The sequence below is a fragment of the Corapipo altera genome, unplaced genomic scaffold (assembly GCF_003945725.1).
Source record: "Corapipo altera isolate COAL_440 unplaced genomic scaffold, ASM394572v1 112, whole genome shotgun sequence".
NCBI classification, from domain to species: domain Eukaryota; kingdom Metazoa; phylum Chordata; class Aves; order Passeriformes; family Pipridae; genus Corapipo; species Corapipo altera.
Genome location: NW_020884899.1, coordinates 4,157,385 through 4,182,120, shown reverse-complemented (window position 1 = coordinate 4,182,120; position 24,736 = coordinate 4,157,385). Strand labels below are relative to the sequence as shown.

The following is a 24,736-nucleotide window of genomic DNA, read 5'->3' as shown; positions in this document are numbered from 1 at the left end:
TTTGTAGCAGATGCTGCCACAGAATCAGTGTACAGCAGTCCCCCAAAGGCACCACCTTCCAGTGGATGAACACGCATGGTCTGTCTACCGATGCCTTTGCCCCCAGCTCTGCTCTCTGCAGCAGAGGTAGTGCTGGCAAGACCGTGCCTAGGCTACAGTAAAGCACAGCATCCTCCTGTGGTCTCTGGTCTGCTTTCCCTGCACAAACATCTTGCTCAAAAAGATCACGCTGGTTACTGCTGGATTTTTTAAAACCTTGCCGTGCATATCCAGAAGCAGAAGTTGCACCGGCAGCAATATAAAGCAATGTGCAAATGTGAGTTGCAAGCATATCACGCAATCCTGGAAGAAGCCCATGCCTTGTGTGCGTGTTTGCACATAGCAAGATGGCAGCAGAGGAAAAAACGCTGGAAGAAAACTGCCAGCTACCTGTAGGGAAGAGTGCTTCAGTTTGGTGGGGGAATTGGGAACATTTTTTTCAATTCCTTCTCATCTTCAGCAACAAGGAAGAAAAGACCAGTCAATCAATACAACAGTAAAATTTTTAACACAAATAACCTTTAAACACTAAACAATGTCATATTAAACTAAAACAAACTACATGAAATCCCAGTTAGGCATCAGAATCACCCTGGGTCAGCCAGGCTAAGAAAACAGAGATAACAGAGATAACAGGCTTCAGCATCCTGCCTCTCTCTCTGCTGAGACCTGGGTACCTATAACTGAGTGGTCATCCTCAGGGAGCCACACACAGCATCTTGGAGTTTGGGAGTTCTTTGGACAGGTGACCCCACTAGATGGTTGGGGTTCCTGTACTCCTGCAGCTCCCAGACTTGAAAGACATAAGGGTCACCCTTCTAGCTGCACTTCCTGCTTCCTATTCCCTTCTGAGGGGGAAACTGCTTTCTTCCAGTTGACCACATGCTGATAAACTTACATGGAACCATTTTTGCTGCCAGCTGCTGGCCCTGCACTTTAACCTGCTGTGCCTCTTTGTTTATTAAAGCCCATTCAACAGGTTACCTCAGTACTGAGCTCCCACAGAAACTGGAGTGTATTTCAGAGAGAGCACCTGATGCTCCACACCTTGTGTCCGCACAACAGTGGGAACCTGACACCTGGACAGTCACAAAACCATGCAGAAGTGGAAGGGTGAACATGAAGTTATCTGTTTCTTTCCATCCAAAAGCAGAAACAGCTAAATTTAACACATTCCTGAAGTAATTCTGCTTCATTTGCTCCTGGAACCTATCAGTGCTCCCCACTGCCTAGACGGCCTAATGCATCGCTCTGTCACCCCCATGCTAGAAAACAGCAGCTGACAGAAAGGATTCAGTGTTTAAGCTCTCAACTTCTTGTCTTATCAGCAGTTGGCACATCTTCCTGCTCCTCAACCTGCAGTGCCCACCCACCACGCCATCCTCAAACGAGGGTGGATTTGTTTTCCAGCCTCATAAGAAGAGACCAGTCTCTCCACCTTTGTTTTAGGCAGGCTACAGCTGAAATGGGCATCAACAAGAAGAAACAAGAAAGAAACGGTCCTCCATTTTCTGTAGGACTACCAAGAATTCACGAATAAACCTGGCTAGGCTTTTAATTTCTTTTTTCTCTTACTCTAATCTTCTCATTTTTTTCTAGGAGAAGAGGATGCAGAGCTCCTGTAGGCAGGATAAGAGACTGCTCTTAGGGAGCTGAAGTTTGTCAGTTCAAACTGGACATCTAGTACCTGGAAGACCTCACCTTTCACACAGCCACGTGTGACTAAGAGCTTCCCTTTGATGCTTTCTCCTCTGGATCTTTCAGGCTGCAGTCCAGTAACTTTCCTTCTTTAAAGGAAGGCTGAGGAGATTTTGTTTCCTGACTTTTGAAGAGCTTTTCCTCTTCTTTCTTTGATCTGTGTAGTGAATTTGATCTCCCAGAAGAGTAGGATGAGTATATCTCCTGGCAGCCCAGTTCCGGACAGTCAGGATTTGATTCATTGATTCGTTTGTTTTTATTTGGCTTTTGTGTTTGGCAAGCTGAGTACAGGGCTGTAAATAAGGCTCTTTCCTTAGGTCCAGGAGAAGGAAGGTGCTTTTCTGAACCTGGCTGAGTTGGTGCTTCCCAGGCTTTGGGCTGGATGCCAGTGGATCTCTGGAGGCATTTCCACCATCTGCTCAGGGATGCAAGGAAAGAAGCTCACCTCTCCCTCCTGCTCCATGGTAAGACTGGACATCTAAACAGTGTGTGCTGATAAGATATCTGAGTCCTCCAGGGAATCCCCTGCAGGCAGCACTTTGATTTCCATCTTGTTTTGTGGCAGGCTCTGAGACAGGCGTCTGCCAACCATTCATGCTCCCTGCTGGCCTGGCTGCCAGAGAAGGGATGCAGAGGGGTAAAGGAGGGGCCCTCGCCTCTCTGGAGATGGAGAGGAGGCTGTAACACATCAGGCACGCCTCAACCCCACCCTACTGAAGTATGAGCTGAAGCCCTTTGAGGATCTTTATCTCAGTGACAGCCCTTCAGGACTGCAGCACTACTCTGAATGCTTTGTCCAAACAGCCACACATGGTGACCCCCACAGCAAGCCTCTCCCACACCTGCTGGCATCTTTCCATCCCAAGAAGAGGAGATAGAGGTCCTAATGTGCCCAGGCCAGTTCCTGACTGGTGGTTTAGAAGACCTGCTCTGGTTGGGAACCAAAAATGTTGGGAAAAATAACCATTTAGAATAGATATTCTGAGGCGATGGTTCCGAGGAGAACAGAGCCAGTCCAACTGGTCAGAGTCTGCCTCCAAGGAGCCCACTGGCAGAGCATTCTCAGCTGCATAGCCAAGACATGGTTCCTGCCCACATTTTCAAACACTTGAGCCAGTACAGGACAATTCCTGCCCCCAGGCTGCCAGGAGTCCTCCTTGCACACTAGCCCGTGGCTTGAACCTGTCCTTGGGAACTGGCTCATGGTTCAACTGAGATTAAGAGCAAAACGAATGTTTGTGTGGGTGTTACTGAACTTTTCAAGCCTCCTGACTGATCAGAGCTGGAGCTGGGATAAGGACAGGAGCCCCTCACTCTCGGCCCCAAGACAGACAGCAATGCTGCATATTCAATAAATAACTGGGGTATTTACTCAAATGAATGACTCTGAGCCTGCTCCAAGGAGTTAATTTAGTGCTAACTGACTGGATGAAAATGAAAAGGTCTCATTTTACATTAAGAATGATCACCTGACAGTTTTACTGAATATATTATGACAGGATTTATATGGCTATATAATTTTAGGGTATATTTGGAAGATTATTATCCTGATTTAAATAAACATGATCTCAAGAAAATCAACATGGAGTCAGGAACTTTTCACACAAGAAAAAAGGCAAGAAACTGGCTCAGAAATGAACCTCAGTTGTTGTATCTTCTGCCTTCCACCAGATGCTGCTTTGTAAACAGCGGGATCCCAGAGTTCATAGTAAGTGGCAAAAATCCCCAAAAAGTCCTAAATTCTGCTAACTGACACATTACTAACGAGCATGAGACAAAGTTCTTACCCCAAATGTTTTATCTTTGCTCCAGGAAGGGAGCAGCAAGGGAACCCGGAAGATTGTGTGGGCTGGAGGGAGGAGGGGGTGGAAGGAGGCAGGAAGAAGAGGCTTGGTGTCAAAAGTGCCCCTTAAAAAAAGTGTTTGTTAAAGAGTCTCCTGCAAGGAAAAAGAAAAATAGGGAGGAGTCAAAAGCAAATATACTGTTGACTTCGGTAAGGGCATCGCTTTCATGAGCCCTGTTTTCCAGGGGATGTTCCCATTCTCCAAACAGAAATGGGGCACAAAGGAGACTTTTGGGAACTTTTGTCTCTTGTGCTCAGGGGCAGCTGGCAGGCTGCAGGCTTCTGGCTCACACAAGAGCAGCCCTGAAATGAGGCTAAAATACGCCCCAACGCACAGAACTTATGGGATGGAGAAGAGGCTGCGGGATGCAGCACATTCCCATGGCATTCCCAGCACTGCAGCTGGGGTTGGTGCAAAACCCTTCAGCCAAACCCATGCTGGTGGGGCACCAGAGCTACTGTCCATGTGCCCACCTCCCTTCCAGCTTCCATAGCTTGTGAAGGCTTGCATGAGGGAGCCTTAGTGCAAGTAAGTGCCCAGGACAAAACCAGTTGCCTTTTTTAGCCTCCTCATGTCCTGAATCCCCCTTCTTCTGTGTCTATAAGTGTAATTGTATACAAGAAAACCCCTCTCCAGGCTTGTTCTGTTTTACAAACTGCCTGATGGGATTATCTTTCCTGTCATTTTGAAGCTTGTATAAGCATGCGACTTACAGCACTCAAGCTAAATCACACTCAAGACACTTTGTCTGTCTAAACTGTTTTGAGGATCAAGTAATTTATTTACAGATCATGTTATTTATTCTAGTAAAAAATAAATTTAAAACCAGAATTTTAAAATAAATGTAAGGCGTAGGTAACAAGGACATCGCAGTCAAGTAGCAATATCCTGTGGAGCAGATAAGTGCCAAACAGAAATGATCTTAAACACGCTGAAAACGGCACTCTCTGGTCTCAGACCACACAAAGAAAAAGCAACTTATTTGGTCAGGCACAGTCTTTCTGGGAGGTAACACTCACTTAGATGCTACAGTGATGATAGGCAGCCCAGACACATCCAAGACAGGTAGATCGATTATTCCTGTAGCAGTAACCTTGGGGCAATATTTGTCTGTCATAACCCCAAAGCAGATCAACTAACATTTAGGGACTAATCTGATGCCCAGTCCAGTCAGTGCAAATTTTTCCATTTATTTACTTCCATGGCTGCTGGATCAGACCTTTTGGGACTGCAAAATATCATACGAGCTCCTCTTTCCACTGGAAGAGCTATAAATGTGCAAAGAGCAGAAGTCAAGAACGGCCAGGTGGAATTTGGCTGTGGGTTTATTAAGTAACAGAAACATCACCCAGAGCTGGAGGGTGTCAGTGCCCAGATGGGGGTCAGGGGCACACACAGGCCCCTTCATGCACTTGCTCTGTGCACAGTGAGTTCATGCTTCCCATGGGAATGCATCTAGGAGCAAGTCAGGTATGGGGGCACATCTCCACCTCCACGCTGGGAAACCAGTGGCAGTCCTAAGGGTCACTTGGAGCATCACCACCCCACACCTATGGGCAGGGATGCCTTTCAAAGAGCAATCAGATGAGGCCAAAGGCTGTGTGCATTTTCTCCAGTATGGTCCAAGGTCCAGAGCTGACTTTCTAGGGTTTACTCTTGATTTTAAGTGGATGTTAAAAAAAAAAAAAAAGAAAGGTTCATCATGGAGGAAACTGTGTGCTTTAAAGTGCTGTGGCAGGCTCTGAGAGTCCACTTATTTCTGAGTGAAGACGGATACCTCAAGAGGTTCTCCTCACCAGTAAATAATTCATAAAAAACAAACAAGCCCAGGTCTGTTTGAATTAGAACAAAATATTTCTTTGGAAAAGTGAAGTGATTAAGCACAGGAGGAGCTGGAGATGACAGCTGGTGTCTGCAGCTCCGGATGAGTCACCTTCACTCGCCAAGGCCCCTCTCTCCGGGAAGTGCTGCTGCTTTTTTTTTAACCCTTTGAGATTCCCAGGAATGATTTGTCACCGGGGTTATTAGCATTTCTCCCTTGATATCGACAGCTTGTCTTTCCTTCTTCTAACCGGTGAGTGATTTCTTCACACGCTCGCCAAATATAGCCAAATCACCATGGTAAACGTATCGACAGAATCATATTAACAGCTGCTGAGCATTTACAGGGCTGTAAGTTATACAAAAAAAGAAGGAAGGAAAACACACATGGAAATAAACCAACTCTGATCAGCAGTGACAAGCATTTATTTAGGAGTCACTCGATGGAAATATTTTTTATGCTTTAATTGCTAATTGTAGGCTACTACAGAAGGGTGGCTTTGGCCAAAATTATCTCTTTAAACTGGAGCAGTAAGCCAGCAGTGAGAACACTCTACCTGGATGAATCTTAGGGAATCAGGAGAAAAGGATTTATTTTTAAAGTGTTGTCCTTGTTTAAATCAAGCCTGAAGTTTGCAAGTCAAAGTCGCATCTCTCCTGACTTACTAAGCAAGGACCTTTTAAGCATAAAGTCTAGGTAAGAGCTGAAAACATAGCCATATAGAGAAAGGGAGGTCTTTGCAAAACCATTTGCTGAGGATGTTCTGGTCCTCCTCTCCCATACTGGGCGTCACAAAAGGCCCCAAGGGGGCCACGAGGTAGCAGGCAGCAGCCAGCAGCATCCTTGCTCCTCCACTGTGCAGCTGAGCATCACCCTGCTGCCTGGAGAAAAGAGCAGACAGCTGCCCTAAGTCAGACTGGACCCAGAGGGAGAAGACAGTCATTCTCCTGCTCATCTTTCTCTGCATGTTCAAGTCACACTCATCATCCCCTACCTGCCTCCTCATTTGGGGGTATAGTTTCATTAGGGACACAGACAACAGAAACGTGTAGGACTCTCAATACTCCCTTCGAGCCACCTGAGTTCCAGGATTGTTTCTAACAACTCTCTCAGTTTGCAACAGTGTTTCCTTCCATCCTAGTCCTTTCATCTCTACTCCCAGTTTCTACAGACACTCCCACTTCATCCAAGACCCGAGCACCTCCCTCCAATGTCCTGAGCTCCCCTTGTTTTGCAAATTGTGGGTGTTAAGTCCTTTCTATTTTCCCCACAGGATGCTGCTCCTGGTTTTCTCTGCACTGTTAATATCTCTTGGTATAAAGGCAGCAGCATCTCATGGGACAGAAGAGCAGTTTGTTTCTCGTGGGAGTTGTACTCAACTGAGTGGCTTCCTCCCATCAAAGAGAGAAACTTTGGGGATGGGGAGGGGCCTGGGCACTACTGACATGCAGAGACATTTGCTGAGACCCCAAAGCTGGCTGTGCCAACTGGCCTGGCTCAGTCTTCCACAGCATCCCCTAATCTTGTTAGAAGTCCAAGGGAGATAGCCTTGCAAATAGCTGCTTCCCATAATCTCCTTGTGCCAACTTGGAGAAGGGCATGATGGAGGCTCAGGTATGGTTTGCTAGGACAAACCAAGGACAGCAGGATGGGGAAGGAATGCCCATCATCTGAGACACAGAGAAGAGGTCATCCCAAAGGAAAAGCACTTATTCTAATCCCATTGACTTTTCTCTGGCATTTTTCAAGCCAAATTGGGGGTTGATATCAAAGTAACTTCTCCTGCCTCTGCTGCTCACAATTCTCTTTGCCCGCTCTGGAAAACACACACCAGACTGCAAACTGAAGGCCCACAAAGTGTTAGTGCAAGGTCTTTCTTTAAAAATAAGAATTAAAAGGTGTTTTAGTTCTCCATTTCTTCCCTCCAACCACCTTCCCCATTCAGCTCCTTACCCTCACACACACCCTTTCCTTCCCCAAACTCCTTTGTTCAAAAGCCACAAAAAAACCTCTGAAATAAGAAAGAAAAGCACCACAGGAAAATACATGCTGTCCTACCTCATCTGCCCTTAATTTCCCTCCCAGCTTTGCCTCTCTGCAGCTTTCTTTTAAAGCAGCCCAGCCACCAGATAGTGGGGCTGCAGAACGACCGCCCCAACCCTGCAAGCCAGGTATTGCAAAGGCTGAACCCAGCCTGGTGGGGACCTGGACTGCTTGGGGATGAGATGGAGGAACAGGGCAGCATCACCACTCTTAATCTCTCCAGCTTGACCCTTGCACCATGAAGCTGTTCTTTTGGCCCCCACCCCCTTCCCAGAGAGCAGTTTTCTGGACCCAGGAAAGAATTGCACTGTTCTGCTTTTATCCAGTCCTCTTTTTAAGTGGCCTATCAGGCACTCTGGGCTCTCTTAAGACCTCTGCCCCAGCAGTTTCTTCAGCAAGTTTCTCTTTCACTCTTAAATCAGTGGGTGGCCTGGAGGCGCAGAGCTACACCTCTGGAGAGCCATGTCCCCTCTGCCCTGCTGCAATGGGTACCCCAGGCTGTGAGCTCCCTGTCAGCTCAGTCATGCCTCTCACTGATGCCTTGAGGTGTCCAGAGGCAGGCTGCCCTGGGACTGTGAGTTCCTGCACCCACCGGGAGCAGCAGGACCGGTGGAATTTCAAAGGCTCACAACAGGTTGGAGCCAGAGCTGACTGTGGTCTATCTCTATCACCTTCAGCACTTCCCAGCTTCCAGGGAAGGAAATACCAGTTCATCTAACCCCAAAACATCGTGGATTTGTGTTCAGGCAGATGGACCTACCCCCCGGGGAGTATGAGGGGAGATGAAACCATTTAAAAGGAGAGATCCAAAGGGAGAAACTGAGCCACCCAAGGCCATGCCATAAATATCTCCATAGTGATTCAGGCTGCTAACAGCACCCTCAGCAGCCAACAAAAGACTTTTCCTCACCAAGGAACCCTTCCTCCTCCTGACAGAGAAGGGAGCAAGTGTCTGGCACCCCAAGAGTTGTGACTCATCTGTGAGGTGTGATGGTGCTACTGGGAGCAGAAAAAATAGGAAAAATATTTCTTCTGTTGTCAGAAGAAATTAACTTCCACAAAAACAAATTGGAGAACGAGTGAGGCTCTGGCTCTTGCCCCTGCAGAATCGAGACCACAGGAGTTACCCACAGGACTTCTCCAACCCTCTGTACCTCTCTCAGGGGAATGCTGTACCCGGCAGTGCAAGCTGAGGATGCAGAAGGCAGAAGTTTGCTGAAGATACAGACACTAAAAGCTGTTCCGGCAGGCTGTGCCAAGTCTTGTTCTTCATGTAAGAGAGCTCCCTCTAGGTCAAACACTCGGGTATTTCAGAGCCATAGCTCGTTTGGGAGCCCATGCTCTGCCCTGATGCCTTTATCTCCACAGAAGTGTCTGTCAGTCAGAAAACCCACAGGCACCCCAGAAAATGTGGGGTTTGCTTTGCCCTCACAACCCAGCCTTCCTGCTGCAGGCATCGGCCACCCGTGCTCTGTGTGCAACGTGCACATGTGTGTGCAATGCGTGTGTATGTAGCCACAGGTCCTTGGGACCTCTCACCCATCAGAGCAACTCTGATCCCTGGAGGTATTTAAAACACCTGTAGATGTGGCACTTGGGGACATGGCTTAGTGATGGACGTGGCAGTGCTGGGTGAATGGTTGGACTCAATGATCTTGGAGGTCTTTTCCAACCTAAAGGATTCTACGACTCTGTGATTTCAATATGTTCAGCTGCAGCTACACCAGGGAAGGAGCCAAACCGTGATTTCTCCAGCCTCAAACGCAATCTTTACCCTGCTTTGAAACACTGATGAATTATTCCACAAACTGATGAGCGGGGGAGTTCAGCAGAGGATTTCGAATTCACAGAACAAGAAAAATCAGATGGAAAAGACTTAATGTCAGAAAATGCCGGACCGTTCCCCGCAGTGGGATCCCAGGAGCTTTGCGCAAACTGGTTTTAAACCTTGGAGTCTTTAATACAACTTCCTGTTTTATTTTCATTTTACCTAGACTGGTATTTGCTAATAAATATGCAGCTGGCTGTATACAGAACAGCAGGTAGCTCCCATTTACAGCTGTATATAACTGACTGCAGCATTCAACACCCTCACTCTGCTATGCAGTATAATACTCACAATAAAACACACACCGTATTTGCAACTGTGTCCATGCTACTATTCTGGTACGTGACACACATTAAGAAACATATTCAGAACATAGAAAAGAATTTACCATTTACATAAAAAAGATGCGCTGGGATTTTCAATAAGTTCCAGCATAATACAGTATCATTTTTATATCTTGCCTGCTCCCTTGGTCTTGCTGATTTAATACGTCTTTTCTCTTTATAACCATAAACCTATAGGTTGTATATAGATTTTCTTAAACATGATATACAGTGCCAGTGTGTATTTATAAAACTTCACCATAGAAAAGTAACAATTGTCAGAACAACTTAATCCAAGGGCCATCCAGGCCAATATCCTGTCTCCAACAGTTTTTTCCATTAATATGGATTAGGCAGACAATACAGTTTACTACAACCTTGTTTTATAACCACGTTAGTGATAATAATAGTGCCTTGTGTAAAAATGCTTATAGATCACAGTGTACAGGGAAACAGCATCGTCCCCACAGGGCAGGGAGGGAAACTGAGGCAGGGGAGATGGAGATTTTTCATATATATAAAGAAATATCATATTTTTACATATATATATATGTATATATATATATATATATATATATATGAAACTTGATGGAGATTATACGTAATGAGCAGTCATCTAGAGCCCTGGATAGCAGCACCACCCACTCCAGCCCTTGCATCTCACCACAGAGCCCTGCCTGGCACCGAAAGATGGGCCACAAGCCTGGGGGATGCTGCCCTGGGAAGAGTTAATGATGGAGGTCTCAAATCCAAGCGCTGCAGGTGTCTGCTTTTAATTCTTTGCTGCTCTTCTCCCAAACAGCCCAAGGATTTCCACCCTCCCTCTTTCTCCTTTTCAAATGAGTGTTTAACATAAGAAGAGAGGCAAGAGGAGCCAGGGAAGCCGGGAGATCTCCTACAGCCCTTTCTAAGCAACCTGAGCAGGCGGGAAAAGGCAGCTGGCTGGAGCCCAGCAAGAGAGCAGGGACCATGGGATGAGTCTTCTCACATCTGGTTAAGTACTGCTAAACCCTCCGACGAGCTGCCTAATTATTACAACACTTCTGCCGAAAAATTAATGTGCTTGGCCGGCTGCACTGGGGCAGAAAGGGTAGGAAAGCAGCTGTCAGGATGCAGGCCGTGATGGGAGCACCAAGGAAAGAGGTTTGCGGCACAAGAGCACAAGAGAAGGGCAAGGAAGCTCTGCCTGCAGGGATCCTGCTGGGAAAACAGCCTACTCCCCGCTTTTTTTGCTGCACGGCCCCCAGGAGAGGACAGTGCCAACAGAGTTGTTAATCTAGCAAGAATAGCCCTTGCAAAGAGCTCCACAGTGATGCCCTGCCTACCACAAGGAACAGAATAACCTGTCAGCAAACAAAAATGTAGATGATCCTGAGAACCCAACAGCAGGGCCAGGAACAGGATCTGGGGCACTGAGGTCCCCTCCACCTGGCCTGTGCTCACCTTTCCTTCTTGCTGAGCACTCATTTCAGCAACTTCCACAAAATCCAAGCGTGGCACTTTATTTCTGTAGGTCTCTATAGGTGCTATTGGTGCATCATTCACATGTGCATGTCTCTGCCAAAACCAGTTAAAAAGGGCTGCAGAGAAGGGTCTTGCTCCCCCAGCACAACTGTCTCCGTGTCACGTTAGTGGCTAAACCTCTTTCTGCTACAGCTGTGGTGGGATTAATCTCTCTCCCTGGACAAAAAGGTGGGCTTGTTTCCTGAGAGATGTCCAAGTACTCCCAGAGAGCTCAGCGAAAGCAGCAGCCTGCTGGGTGCCTTTTACCCACAGACATTTGATGAAATTAATGACACAAAAGTAAGTATAAAGGCTAAGACAAATAGAACTGGCAACAACTTGAACCTTTGGCCTGTCCTTTGAAAGTCTCTGGCAAGTCTCAAATCTTCTTGATCTGCTCACTAAAGGGATGACTGTCCCACAATTATTTTCCAAGCATTTGTTGGCAAGTTGTAGGAGGAAAAAGGCATTTCACTGAAGCTGTTAGTACAAAAGCTCAGCTCCAGCCAGGGCCCTGGACTCCACTTCAAATTATAATATTTTAAGTACCTGAAAATAAATATTTTGTCAGCTGCTGAGAATTAAGAAGTAGCTTCGACCTTTCAGAGAGGGGAACCCTGCAGAGAGCGGCAAGGCTCAGAGAGTTAGTTGCAAAACAAGCTCTGCCCAAGCCATTCAACCTGTCTAGCACACACACAGCCTCCCCTCCCACGTTCCCAGCTCCCAAAGACACTGGAGCAGCACTTTACTATAAATTGGGTGCCATGAGTAAAATGAACATCCTTGAGATGTCAACGGCACCGTGTCAGGGCTTCCTACTCAGAGTCCCCTCCCGCGTTGCTCATTGGTGCTGTTGTGCCATGTTGTACCTCTCACAGTCCTAGGAATTTCATCCACAAGGATTAAAAATACTCACTTTAGTTTTATAACATCTGACTATGACCAAGCACCTGGGTCAATGTAGCTGTCACCTCTCAGACCTCTGAACCACAGTGAGCACTGTTCTGCTCCACTGATGGCAAAAGGAATGCGCACAAAGCGTGAGACCTCTGGTTTTCCAGCAGAGCTCAAGGAGTTAAATTCCTCTCCCTTCCCCCCAATCTTTCTGCCTTTGGCCTTTAGATCAGCCCTGGTTGCCAATGAGGACTCATCGAAACACCACCAGGCTGGGCCTGTCAGGAAGGAAACCAGCGCGTCCAGAGTTTTGTTGTTCTAAAGACTTTTTTTTTTTAATTTTATTTTACTGCTCAGGAAGGAAGCCAGAGCTTGCGCTTCGACTCCAAGAATGTTGATTACTCATCCTTCCCTGCATTATTTCTTTTATCTCTCACTTTTATCTACCTTACTCCAAATATTTCCCCCTCAGTTCTTTCTTTACCGTTCCTAGCCACTGCTTTCAGCTGTTCATCCAAGTTTCATTAAAAAAAAAAAATATTTGGCAACTGTTTCTTCAGAAAAAAATCCCAATTATCATGTTTATTAAACAAGCCACCATCCCTCCCCCCATGCAGCCTTTTCAATCCGGGTACCATGGTTATAACAACTGCTCTAGGACCCGAGCAGCTCCGGAACATGAACATAACCACCTTCAGCAGGGGAATATCATAACCCCTGCTTTAAAGACGGCTGATGAGAAATTACTCTGCCTGTCCAAGGTCAATAGAGTCCACAGCACAAGCACAGCCTATGCTCAGGGCTTTGCCCAGGCAGCCCTTCCCTCTTCCTGCTCCACATGGCTGTGAGGATTAGGCACACTCAGCTCTGCCAATAAACTTGTCCTTCATCTTCAATACTCCCCCACTAATCAAGCTAGAAATGTGCAACAAAACTAAAAGAACTGGTATGTGACGAGTTGATGACACATTTCCTTAGACACAGAAAAATGTGGGTCCAGGATCACCCGATTGTCAGGAGCCACCTGAGTACATAGCAGAGAGACTATCAGCAAGTGGTGTCTAACTGCCTTCTCCTCTGCAAAATCCATCACACCACCCAGGGGTTTCCTTTTCTTCTTTGCCCAGGTGCAGCTAACAACCCAGACAGAACTGGCAACATCTGGGAGAACATACACACAGATGTTTTTCATTGACACTGTAACCTTCCCCAGCCTTTGCCAACGCGTGCCCGCTCCCTGGGGTGGGAGATGCACATGCCCAAGGGCTGATTGGGTCCTCACAGTGTTCCTGAAGAGATGAATAAATGTGAAGCCTTTTTTTTTTTTAGTTTAAGGTCCACCTCTGTTACATGCAAGTAAGGCTGATTCAAGTTCTCTCTGCCCAGTTCTGTCTTACTCTAACACAATCCTCCCCTGTTTCCACAGTCAACGCATTGTTTTCATTTTAAGAGGGGAAAATAATGAGATGGTGGGAACATTACTTCTGTCTAATGGAGACAGATCTGCAGACTTTCATGGTTTACTTTTTCCAGTATAGCCTAGCCCTGATCCAAATATCATCATTATTTCAGTCCTGGACCAAATGTGGGACTGGACGCATTTGCCAAATTAAGACAGAAATAACTTGCAGCATTTTTCTACTTCACACTCTTTCAAACACCTCTTGCTGACATTAAATTTCTGGTCTGCAGACGCCCTGCTTTCCACACTACTGAACCTCCCAGCACCTTCAACACAGCCCCAAATCTTGAGCAAAGGCTGCCCATCACCTCCCTTCTTCCATAACCAGATCAGCTCCTTGAGAGCCACACTTCTGTGCATGAACCCAAATATGCAGAAAGGAAGGAGCAGCACAGACAGCGGCAACCAGTCCCCAGGAGCAGAGCTGGCAGGAGCAAGGCCAGCTGTCCTGTACAGGCTGTGTGCTGAGCAAAGTGCAAATCCGAGGGCAAAGATGCAGGGTTACAAGAGTTTGGCTGCCCATTCTCCCCTTCTCCCATCCAAAGGCGCATCCCCTGAGGTATGAATCCACTCAGGCTGGCAACTTCTTGATTGTAATCGCTAAGTTCCTCTGCTCGTGCTCTGTGCGGGGTTACCCAGGTCACTGATTGCTCCTTCATCTCCCCAGTAAAAATAAAAAAAGCCAGTGGTCAAACTGCCTCCTCAGGGAGGCTGAAGACAAGTGCTTAGGAGGTAAAAGCTGTCACCCTGGCTAAGGACTTTGCTGGGGGTTTATCTCTCACCTATAGCACCAGCAATGTGAAGTGAGGCTAGTTTGCAAGGAGGAGAATAAACAAGAGAGGGAAGAGAGCTTCTACAACCCCCTTGACGGTGCTGCAATGCTTGGATACCTCTGACCTGCACTGATGCCCAACACTCAGGATTTCCACCCATCCACAGCCATCAGAACCTCACAAGATCCTCCACACTGCAAACAGCAACAAGGAGACAAGGTTCCCTCCAGCCTGCATGGGCCAAAGGTTGGGCTGGGTGCGGGGCGGCCCTGCTGCAGCACGGCCAGGCCACCCTGATAAGGCTTTCACTCACCCAGCCTGAGGTGCAGCACCCAGGGTGCCATTAGCCCCCATTCACCCTCCTCCTCTCTCACTCACAAACACCCTCACACTGCCTCCTGAACAGCGTGAGGCTCCAGTGTGGCCTCCGGCAGGAAATTTTGTGGAGCGTCCCCCCAAACAGGATTGGAACAGAAAACTCCAAAAGAATTCTTCAGTATTGGAAGCCAGGTTGGAAGACAAGGCAGAGCTGTAATCTGGTACCAGGGCTTTCCCCATCCCAGCAAAACTGCCAAAGCAGGCTCTCTGCAATGAGGGATGATTATCCTATGTCTCCTTATAGCGAGGGATGTTACAGGACGGACAATTTCACATTCTAAATGGCTTTGCAAGTTGTTTCCTGAAGTGCAGGGAAACAACACAAAAATCAGATTAAAAGGTTGAGTCCTTTTGAATTAAAAACACCTGAATTTAAATCAAAGTACCGAAAATCCCAATAGAAAGAAATGAGTTTGTCAGGGGCAGTCCCCCAAGTTTCACTTTTTGCTCTGTTTAGAAAACCAATTGCTTCTGGGGAGGCTGTCACGTGGAGCCTTCGCCCCAGTGCTTTCTGGTTTCGCTTTCATACAAGCACTGCGAGGCACTCACCTGCCTCCCAAGGAACAATCCCGTGCTCAGGGAGCCAGTCATGCCACCCAGCCCAGGAGCTGCAGCTGGATGTGTCCTGCCACCCTTGCCCTGCTCAGGGTTTTGACACTGCACATCTAGAAAGCCCAGGTAAGGCCCCAGGATTGCACAAGCAAAAAGCTCACACGTGAAAGCTCTTGGGTCTTTCCAAATTAAAAACTTAATGTTGTTACTCTGGTGAGAAACAGCTCCTAAGAATCAGTACTGCTGGGGGAAGGCAAGGACACAGTTTCCAGCTCTTCCTTTTAGGGGTATACAGAGACACGTGGTGCCTTTCTTTTTCCACTGCAGAACAGCCCAACATTCACCAAAAAAAAAAAAAAAGTACAAAGTACGTTCTTGTTCTTCTGCAATTTAGTGAGAAAGCTGTTATCAGCCTCAACTTAGCAAAAAAGGAAGGTTTTAAAACAACACTGATTAGAAACTATGTCCCAAGTGAGGAAAAATACGACGGAAGTGTCCCACACCTGAACTCCACAAGCAGTTTCACTGTCACCAGGTCTCCCTCCCACGTTATCTGCATTTAAGACAATAAATCCCTCCTTGCCTTGCTCCTCCCCAACATTGCTTCTCCCCCTCTTCTGTTGCTCAGGGCACTGCCACAATTCAAGACATCAGCAAATGGTCGAAGGAGAGGAGAAAGTGATGGCTAAGAAGAACTCCCAGGTCATCACAACCACCACCCTTGTTTTTAAAAGACAAGACAAAGAAGAAGATGGACACAGATAGCACCAAACCCAAGAGTACTTCTTCAGCCAGAGCTTCCATGGACTTGAGGGCTGCGTCCCAGAGAAGGGCTGCCAATCTGGTCAACAAATACCCAATATCCAAGCAGTAACAGGAAAATAATTCAGTGCAAAAAAAACTAAGAAAAAAACTGAATTCAATGAATATGCCCCGAATGGCTGTAACCTGTGAGTTTCTACACTCAGGCCAGCAAAGCCAAGCAGGCAAACAGTGAGGCTGCATGAAGGGGCAGAAAGACACAATACAGTTTACATGTGCAGATCTACAAAAAATGCACGTGCCCTTTTTCAGAGGACGCTGTATAGGAATCCAATCCTACATTAAATTTCTCAAATAAAAATCCATAATTTCCGGAGAATTTTAATTGCTTTGTATAGCTGAAAAATGTCCTCAGAAATCCCCAAATCTGCTATTCCATCCTGAAGAAGAGAGATGAAACATTCACAGGCTATCAAGCACATTGACATGATAGAAGACCACCAGTGACATGAACCACGGGATAAAAATCGTCACAATTTGCTTTCAGTGGCTGCTTTTCTTGGAATATGGTATTAAAAGAAAACAACTTTGCTCCCACTATGAATTTGCATTAGAAATCCATAATAAAAATAAAGCTTAATATTATACAAATGGGTACAGTTCTCTATAGTGCTCCTGATGCAGATTAAGGTTAGACAGATTTTAGATGACAGTTATTTACCTCAGTCTAACACCATGTATGCACAAATGGAATTTATTTTATAGCTGCAGATATTAGCCAGAAAAAAAAAAAAAAAGAGATGAGAGGAAATCTTACAGTCTCACGTAAAATATAATTATGTCTGTTTTCTGCTCCCTGGAAGGCAAACAAAGAGGGAAAAATGAATCTGCTGCTAGCATTTAATGGGACTTGTCTAAATGATATCAAACAAATAACAACCAGCAGTGATTCACAAACACCTTCACTTCTATTTTTTTTCATTGGGGAATTCCAGAAACATTAAGACCTCATTGTCTTGAACATTTTCACCAGGATTAGGCCCATGCCTGAGTACGTCTCTTTCCTTCAAGACCTTCAAAATATCAAAGAAAGAAAAATAAATCACAGAGGCACTAAGGCTCATTCATTCTCTCCCTCCTGAAATGTTCGCCCACTTCCCCCCTCTTCTCCCAATTCCTTACGCAATCGCTACCAATCAACCAGGAAACTGTTGCTAACTCTTGAATTTTGCAAGTTAGCAAGTAAAATAATAAAACAATGTTTTAACTGTCAGAGATCCTGGCTCGCAAAGTGCACTTTGGTCATTTCCTTTAATAACTGTAGTTTAGCAGTAATGATTTATAATAGTTCATAATATTCTACTAACTGTACTATATTAATAATACTAATACTTTGCCCTTGCCTAGTGTCTTCTGTCAGAAGATATCAAAGCGGCACACTCCGCTGTGAGGGAGGTATCACTGCTCCCCCGGTAGGGATCGGGAAACCGTGACTCCAAGCCATGCCCGAGGTCAGGATTCCCGATCCCCAGCACAGCACGGCAGCCGCCAAGAGTCTGCCTGCACTTCTCCTGCCGCAATTCTCTGACAGCAGTCGAGTCTGATCGATGGGGCTGAAGATCTAATGTGATTCATTCCTTCTCGAAAAGCAAGGTTTGGCCAGCGGTTTGGGGGCCGTGGTTTTGATGGGAAATACCGAGCAAGGTGGGGGGGTTGCCCTGCAATTGTACAATAAATACCCTCCTGCCAGCATCCAGACACACAGGGCAAAAGAGGGGCAATAAATATTTACTGAGTCCATGCCCATCTCTCCAGCAGGAGATGGATAAATATGACATTTCGGTGTTGCTCAGCACTCCGAGGACAGTGGTTGTAAGCCCTAACACTGGCTCCCAGGGAGCCCAAAAAGGAAGAGAAAGGGCACAAGGCATTGCTGGCATGGCTGAGACGACACGAAGGCCGGCCGGATGGCAGCGGCTGCGAGGGGAAACATTTTGGAGGAGAAAACAGCCCCAGCCCTCCCCCTCAAACGATCAATTAAAAGCCATCCTTCTGCCGAGAGCGGGCGAGGACAGCAAATGAGGGCTGCGAGGAGCAGCACCCGGCCGGGCTCTGCATGACAATTGATGGGAAGGGGAGGCCAGAGGGGTGGCGGGGGAGGCAGCTCCATCCCTCCTCTCACCATGGTGATTAGGTATTCCGAGTGCGCCAGATAGCCCCAAATAACAGAAAGAGAAATATAAACTGGAGACCGGCAGATCCAAGGCAGGCCAGATGGCCCCGCAGCCGGCAGGGGCTGCTCCCATCCAGCCCTTCCCCACTTTAACTGTTCAAACATTTCTTTATCCCGACAAGACAATTAAGCCAAACAGCATGGAAAGGAGTCTCGGCAACAGTTTGCAGAGGGAGCAGGAAGGTTGTTGCCAGAAAAGCAGGAAAAGGAGGTGATTGCCGCATGCTCCAAGACCTCCCTCCATGCAACGCAGCTCACTCCATGAGGACAGCGTGTTTTCGGTGGTGCAACAGGGATGGATGGCACAGATATCATCTCTGCTCCTGCCCTATCTGCCTGCCCACCCCTTCAGAAAATCCACTGTTGCTCCTTCACTCCTCCTACATCATGCAGGGCACTGCAAAACGGAAGGAAACATTCCACTCGATTTATTTCATTATTTCATAAGCAGAGTTAAGCTTGCAATTTCCCATGGTCATGGCTGATTATTATTAGCAACAAAGCATCACTTCACATTAGACCCCGAATTTTACCAGCCCTGGAAGTGATGCATCCCAGTGGGAAGAGTTGTGAGCGATGGATGTGTGCACATGTGCATTCCCCATCCAAGCCATTGTTCTGCCATAAAACATAAGGAAAAAACCCCTACTTCCCCCAGCACATGTACATACACACACTGAGCTCTCTACACAGGTCCCAGCCCACAAACACAAATCCCAACACACACGTGTCTGAGCGGGTGGGTTGATCTGATTTCCAAAGCACCATGTTATTCAGGAATTCATGCTGTGGTCATCATAGCCCTGATGTCCATCACCTGAAGTGCAATTTACATTTGATCAATAACAAACCAGTTGTTTCAAAAGGAAAAGTAACTCCATGCTAGTGATGTTCTTTAGAACCCCAAAGAGGAACAAAGAGCTCACTAATATGGCATACAACTTCTCGTGCACAAAAGAAACCAGTTGCAGCACAAACTGTGCCCAGATAACCAAGGTTAAATATGATTATCAAAAATAATAATAAGCAAAATACTGCTAATAGATCCACCCCCACTATACCCAGCACACCCCAGGGATGATCCCAAGGGATCCCGGCCTGTTCCCAGCTCAATCACTCATCCTCAGGACACACAAGGAGCTGGGTAAGAGCCACCAGCACGAGCAAGGAAACAGAGACATGGAGAGCCAGGCTCTGGCCAGAGCCTGGAAACTGAATCAGTGTCTGGGACCTAGAGGATCACCTTCACACGTTGGCCTGTGCTCCACAAGAAGTCACAGACAACACGTGACGGAGACCAAGCAGCAGACAGCAACAGGAAAGCATCTTCTGTGATCCCAAGGAGGCTGGGGGTATGGGCAGCCCTGCAGGGAAGGCAGGAGTGTCTGCTCTGACAAGGTCCAGTTATCTGCCAGGAGGTTCCAGCTTCGGCATGGACCTCTGCGTGTCACTTTGTGGGAAAGCAATGCCACGGTGACTTGATATAGAAAGGCACTAGGACACATTTTATTGGAAGTAAAGAACAAAACCAGGAATCTTTTATTTTTTTTTTCCTGGTTTTAAAATAGGGCTATAGATCTCTTTTGCAGAAAGGAACATGCCATTTATTTCCACTCTTTCTAGGAATCTCAATTATTGCACGCTTATTAAAGGAAACCCATAAAATATGTCTTCCAGTGTCTTTAACACATGCTTTACAAGAAGCTCCTAAACTCTAACAAATGGCATTATTTCTCTCAGTAAGCACCTAAGGGAACGGGTCCATCCAGTACACGGTATGTCTGCATCTCCCTGGAAAGGCTCCACTTTTCTGTGTGCCCCCTGTACACTCCATCACTCTGGATCTCCTGAATTTTACGTGTTGCATTTTACAGCAAGAGACAACTTGTCCAAATACAGACATCCTAGCCCAATTTGCTGCTTAACAGAGAGCACAGTCCCACCCAAATGCACGCCAAAGGAGATACTGTCCCTTTGGGGGATGCAGGGTATGGACCCAAGCAACACTCTGCTTTAAAAGTAAGGAAAGGTTCACCCAACAGGCTGAGCGATCTCTACTGCACAAACACACATCTTACAGGGCCAGGTGTTAATCTGGAATATACCAGCACGTATCCCAAAAAATTTTACTGAGTTCCTCACATTTCCTCCACTGGTGAAAACAGGCCAAGACTTTCTTCCCATGTTGCAGAGGACTAAATAAGCACCTTCCAAACACTCTTTGTGGTGTAAATGCTTGACTTCGAACCTTGTTTTGTTGCAAAGTATTTCAAGCATAAACCTGTTTTTTAGGAAAATTAAAACTCGGTGATTGAATCATTTTGTTTTAATGGAAGTTTCCTAGAAAATTACCATTTAAGCTATGGGGTAAAACAAATATTTTAATGAGCTATTAAGAAAAGGCTTCTGCGCAGTGGAGCAGAAGACCACGCAGAGCAATCATAGCAATTCAGCTTCCATGTAACACAACCCCTTTCAGCAATCTGAAAAATACAACGAAACAGATGAGTTCTGCGAATCTGAAATGCACCCATTAGACATGGGAAGGTGTTGCTGATCTAAGAAAATTTTACAATTTTTGCTCGCAGTTGTAGAAAAGCCTAATTACATTTTTACCTTGAAGCTACAGCCACCTACCTGCAACATATTCTCCATCAGGAGCAAAAGTAGGCAGCTTTTACAAAGGGCTATATATAACAATTACGCAAGGAATCCACCAAACTTCTCAGAGACAACAACCCCCCCCCAGTACGCACTTATATAGAAACTCCAAAAATACAAATGCAAACGTTAAAGCAAAACAGGATCACCATTATATCTGCTAACTGCAATCTTTTGAGTCCCTCACTGTGGAAGTTTTCCTTTTCTGATGGTCAACATCAAAGACTAATAGGATGCCCTAAAAAGCTCTACCACTTGCTCTTTTGGCCACCAGGAAACACACCCATACCTGTGTATGCACACACCAAATAAACGCGCCGTCTAAATGGAGCAAAGTTTCCATGGTGCGGTATCTACATGTGATAGGAATATGATACAGAGCCAACAGACATATTTAGTGTACACCATCCTGGTAGTTACAGAAGAATTTTAATGTCGATGAAATAGCAGGGATGTTGCATTTGCTCAGCTCTACTGCGCAGCAAAGCATCTTCAAGAAATTTAACCACATGGGTGACAAGAACAATACGACAAAACACCTCCCACTTCTGCCCAAGTTTTCCAAGCTGCCTGCAAAGTTTTTATTCTGCTTCCTTTCCCTTGCAGGTCCCCTGCCACGGCACTGGCAGCGGCACAGGGAGCCGGTGTCACCCTGGCTGCCTCTCGCACGCGCCCGCGCAAAGCCCCGTCTGCTCCCAGGAAGGAGCGGACCCACGTTCGGCACACGCTGTTGGCAAAGGCAAGGCACGGCGGTGGATGTGGACCCTTCTGTCTGTCCACAGCTGCGCTCCATGCGGTCTAATTCATTTAACAGATTTACTTCTTTAAATGGGGTATCTGACAGGATTTTGCCACCAAGATCCATAGCAGTTGACGTGCTCTAAATTCATTTAGGTAGCGGACCCGCTCCTTCGCTGCTATCTCCCAGAGTACTCTTTCAAGCAAGCTTCATTTTCACAGCCAGGTTATATTGATAAGGGAAAGAGCATCAACAAAGATGTCTCCAAGCCTTGCCATCTCACCTGCCTCCCCCATGGATAATTACATTACCAGCTTAACACACATCCACATCCACATGCGCTCCCACCTACAGCCACTTCCCCCACGGACCCAAAAGGAGGGAAAGGAGATGCTGAACAATGAAAGGAGTTTACAGCACAAAAAGTAGCACGGTCGGGGGTGGATCAGAAGGAGAGGGGGGAGAGAGATAAGAGATCACATTGGTACTGCAAGAAATACACAGCTCCTGCCTTCAGTGGGAATCGTCCTACCCTCGCAAATGCCGACATAAAAGACACACTTGCAGCGTATTTCAAAACCAAAGAGCGATGGATTTACAAGGCAGGTTGATTTTATGATGACTTTTATTGAAAAGGTACGCTGGGTTTAGGCAGATGCCTTTTAGCGCCGGTAAGTTAGCACAGTGCCTAATTCAAGGAGACAGCCTGAGGAAGCAGCGCCGACAGGGGAGAGAGAGCCACAATGTCTCTATTACTCTCCTCGGTATCATAAAGGGGAGAAGAAAAATCACGTCTGAAAGGGAGAGGAAGGAACGGTGCAGCAGGTTTTGGTTTTAAGAAAAAAAGTAATACTAATAACAACGACAATATTAAAATGGTTTTCTAAGAAGAAAACTTAACAGAACAAAGGAGACCATGTGAAAAGCAAACCACTCACTCCTTGATCTACAGCTCTGGGTTTACAAGAAAACTCTAATCATAAGTCAGTGCTCTTCCTTGGGGTACCACGCTCTGCTGCCCCCAGACCACTCCCCATCATGGGTCACCTCCCAGCTCTGCAGACCTGGAAGCCTGCCCTTCACGAAGGACAGCTCTGCCTCTCCGTGTAGGCAACACCACAAGAGACAAGGTGATGGGAGAGCATGGAGTTACAGTCATGAACAAGTGGACTGGGTTCCTTCAGTCCGATCACTGGCCTGCAAAACGGCACATCACCTTTCAACGGGCACCAAATGGGGGAAACACTCAGAGAAAGCACATGATGCAACAGCTTATTGAATTGTAGGAACAATCTGTATTTATGCCTTAAAGAGGGACCTCAGTGGCCAGAAATATTGTTAAGTTAACCAGAGGAAAAGGTATTTTTGTCCTAACCGGAGGCACAAATCCTGATGGTGAATCATACAAGAATGGTGTGCATGAAGAAAAGGTCAGAAAGAAACACCTGGAGAAGCAGGGGGCACGTGCTTGCTGCAAGCTTTGGGAAAGTTTCTGGCTATACACTCCAGCTGCATCTCTGTTTATACACATACATGTACCAGCACCTATAGCCTCACACTGGGGCATGGAGAGATTTCTGCAGGGTCAATATCACCTCTCCAGCATGTGCTGGAAGGCGAGTTTCCTTCACGAGCACCTCACCTCAAAATCTGTCAATCCTTTTAGAAGAACAAGGCAATATTGCATGGCTGAGCTTGATAGGCAGGAAAGGCTGCTCTGCCTCCACCTCCAGCAAGTATCACAGCACTGTGGGACAATCACCTGTTGAGTATCTCAGTGAGGCACAATTAAAGAACCACCAACAAGTCAACAGAGGTACTTACATCTGTCACTTCGGTCTTCGGGACTGGATGAAGTCTCACGGTCAGAAATGAGGCCAGAAACTGCAAAGATCTTCTTCCCCGTATCATCAACTTTGAGGGAGCCGGGGGAGCTGGAAGGGAGCTGTGTGCCAAACTCGTACTCCTTCCCATCAGTGTCCGAGAAGCGCAGATGGGGTGAGTCAGTGTCGTGGCAGTTCTTGAGGCGCTTGGCCGGCGTAAAGGCTGACTGGTAGCTCTCCCGGTCTTCAGTGGATGCAAAGGGGCGGAAAGCCCCAACGCCGCTGTGGTTCAACATACTGATCGGGGTGCAGTCCAGGTTGGGGGGTGCAAACTGGGGGTGGAGGTGAAGCAAGGATGGAGGAAAGTCACGGTTTGCAAACGCTCCCGGCACCCCGCCTTGACGGTGGTACATGGAGGCAAAAGTATATGAGCCATTGGTAAAGGGAATATGCACGTCCTTATCTGCTGACACGGGGACTCCAAAAGGCCTCGGCTGCTGGCAGGGAATGGAAGCGTCACGGCTGGCTTCAGCAGTGGAGGCAAGAACCATCAGTGCTGGGGAGGCCAGTGGGTTGGGGAGATAGGGTGAGTTCTCCATCTTGAACGCTGCCCGGTGTAAGTCCATCGGAGTCTCTTTCCTCAGCAGGATCACAAGCAGAACGATCTTCCCCGGAAGGAAAGCAAAGCGATGCCTAGGAATGGAGCGGGGAAAACTACTGGAGCATCGTCACCCTTCGAACACTGCAAGGAAACAGAAAAGGAAAGAGAACACAGCCGGTTAGGTTACTGCACTCATCTCTCTGGGACGCTCCAGCAGCGGGGTGGCCACATGTGTTACGAGCCACCGGCCGGAGACGCGCCACTGTTCTCATTCAAGAAAATCAATAGACAACTTCACACACTAGTGGAATCAGCCCTGGCCCTCCAGGTTAAAGGGTATCATCCAGTGCAAATGAATGAAAGGCAAACCAAACATAATAACATGCAGATTTAATAATGCACTAATAAAAAAGGTTCAGCGTAAAATTAACATAGTAACTCCAAATTATAATTGGAATTTTATATGGCAAGTGGTATGTGCATATAACCGCAATAAACTTAAGAAAGCCCCCGCATACACACACCACTATTTGCTTGGGGAGGGGGTGTAGAATCAACATAAAAATATCCTTAGTACATAGTTAAATCAGCCAGCATACATGTTTATACTGTACAGGATGCCTGAGACTTATATAACAGACATGTATTTTTTCTCACTCTCACAGTACACATGGGTAGGTAAGTACTCACACACACAGTACCCAATACCATCATATATATGTACACACATCATTGGAATGTAGGAATGTGACTGTGCC

The 24,736-nt window shown here is 46.7% G+C and overlaps 1 protein-coding gene across 6 annotated transcripts in view; it reads right to left on the bottom strand.

Annotated features, from left to right (window-relative positions):
* The window catches only part of RNF220 (ring finger protein 220), a 212,779-nt gene extending 188,674 nt beyond the window's left edge, over positions 1–24,105 (bottom strand). Inside the window, exon 1 of one of the 6 annotated variants that reach the window (XM_027649089.1) lies at positions 23,379–24,105. In XM_027649089.1, coding sequence (XP_027504890.1) covers positions 23,379–24,003 — 625 coding nt within the window. In that variant the 5' untranslated portion in view covers positions 24,004–24,105. The remainder of the gene's footprint in view (positions 1–23,378) is intronic. The other 5 variants (XM_027649085.1, XM_027649086.1, XM_027649090.1 and 2 more) reach the window with 5 other exon arrangements.
* Positions 24,106–24,736: the final 631 nt, after the last annotated feature.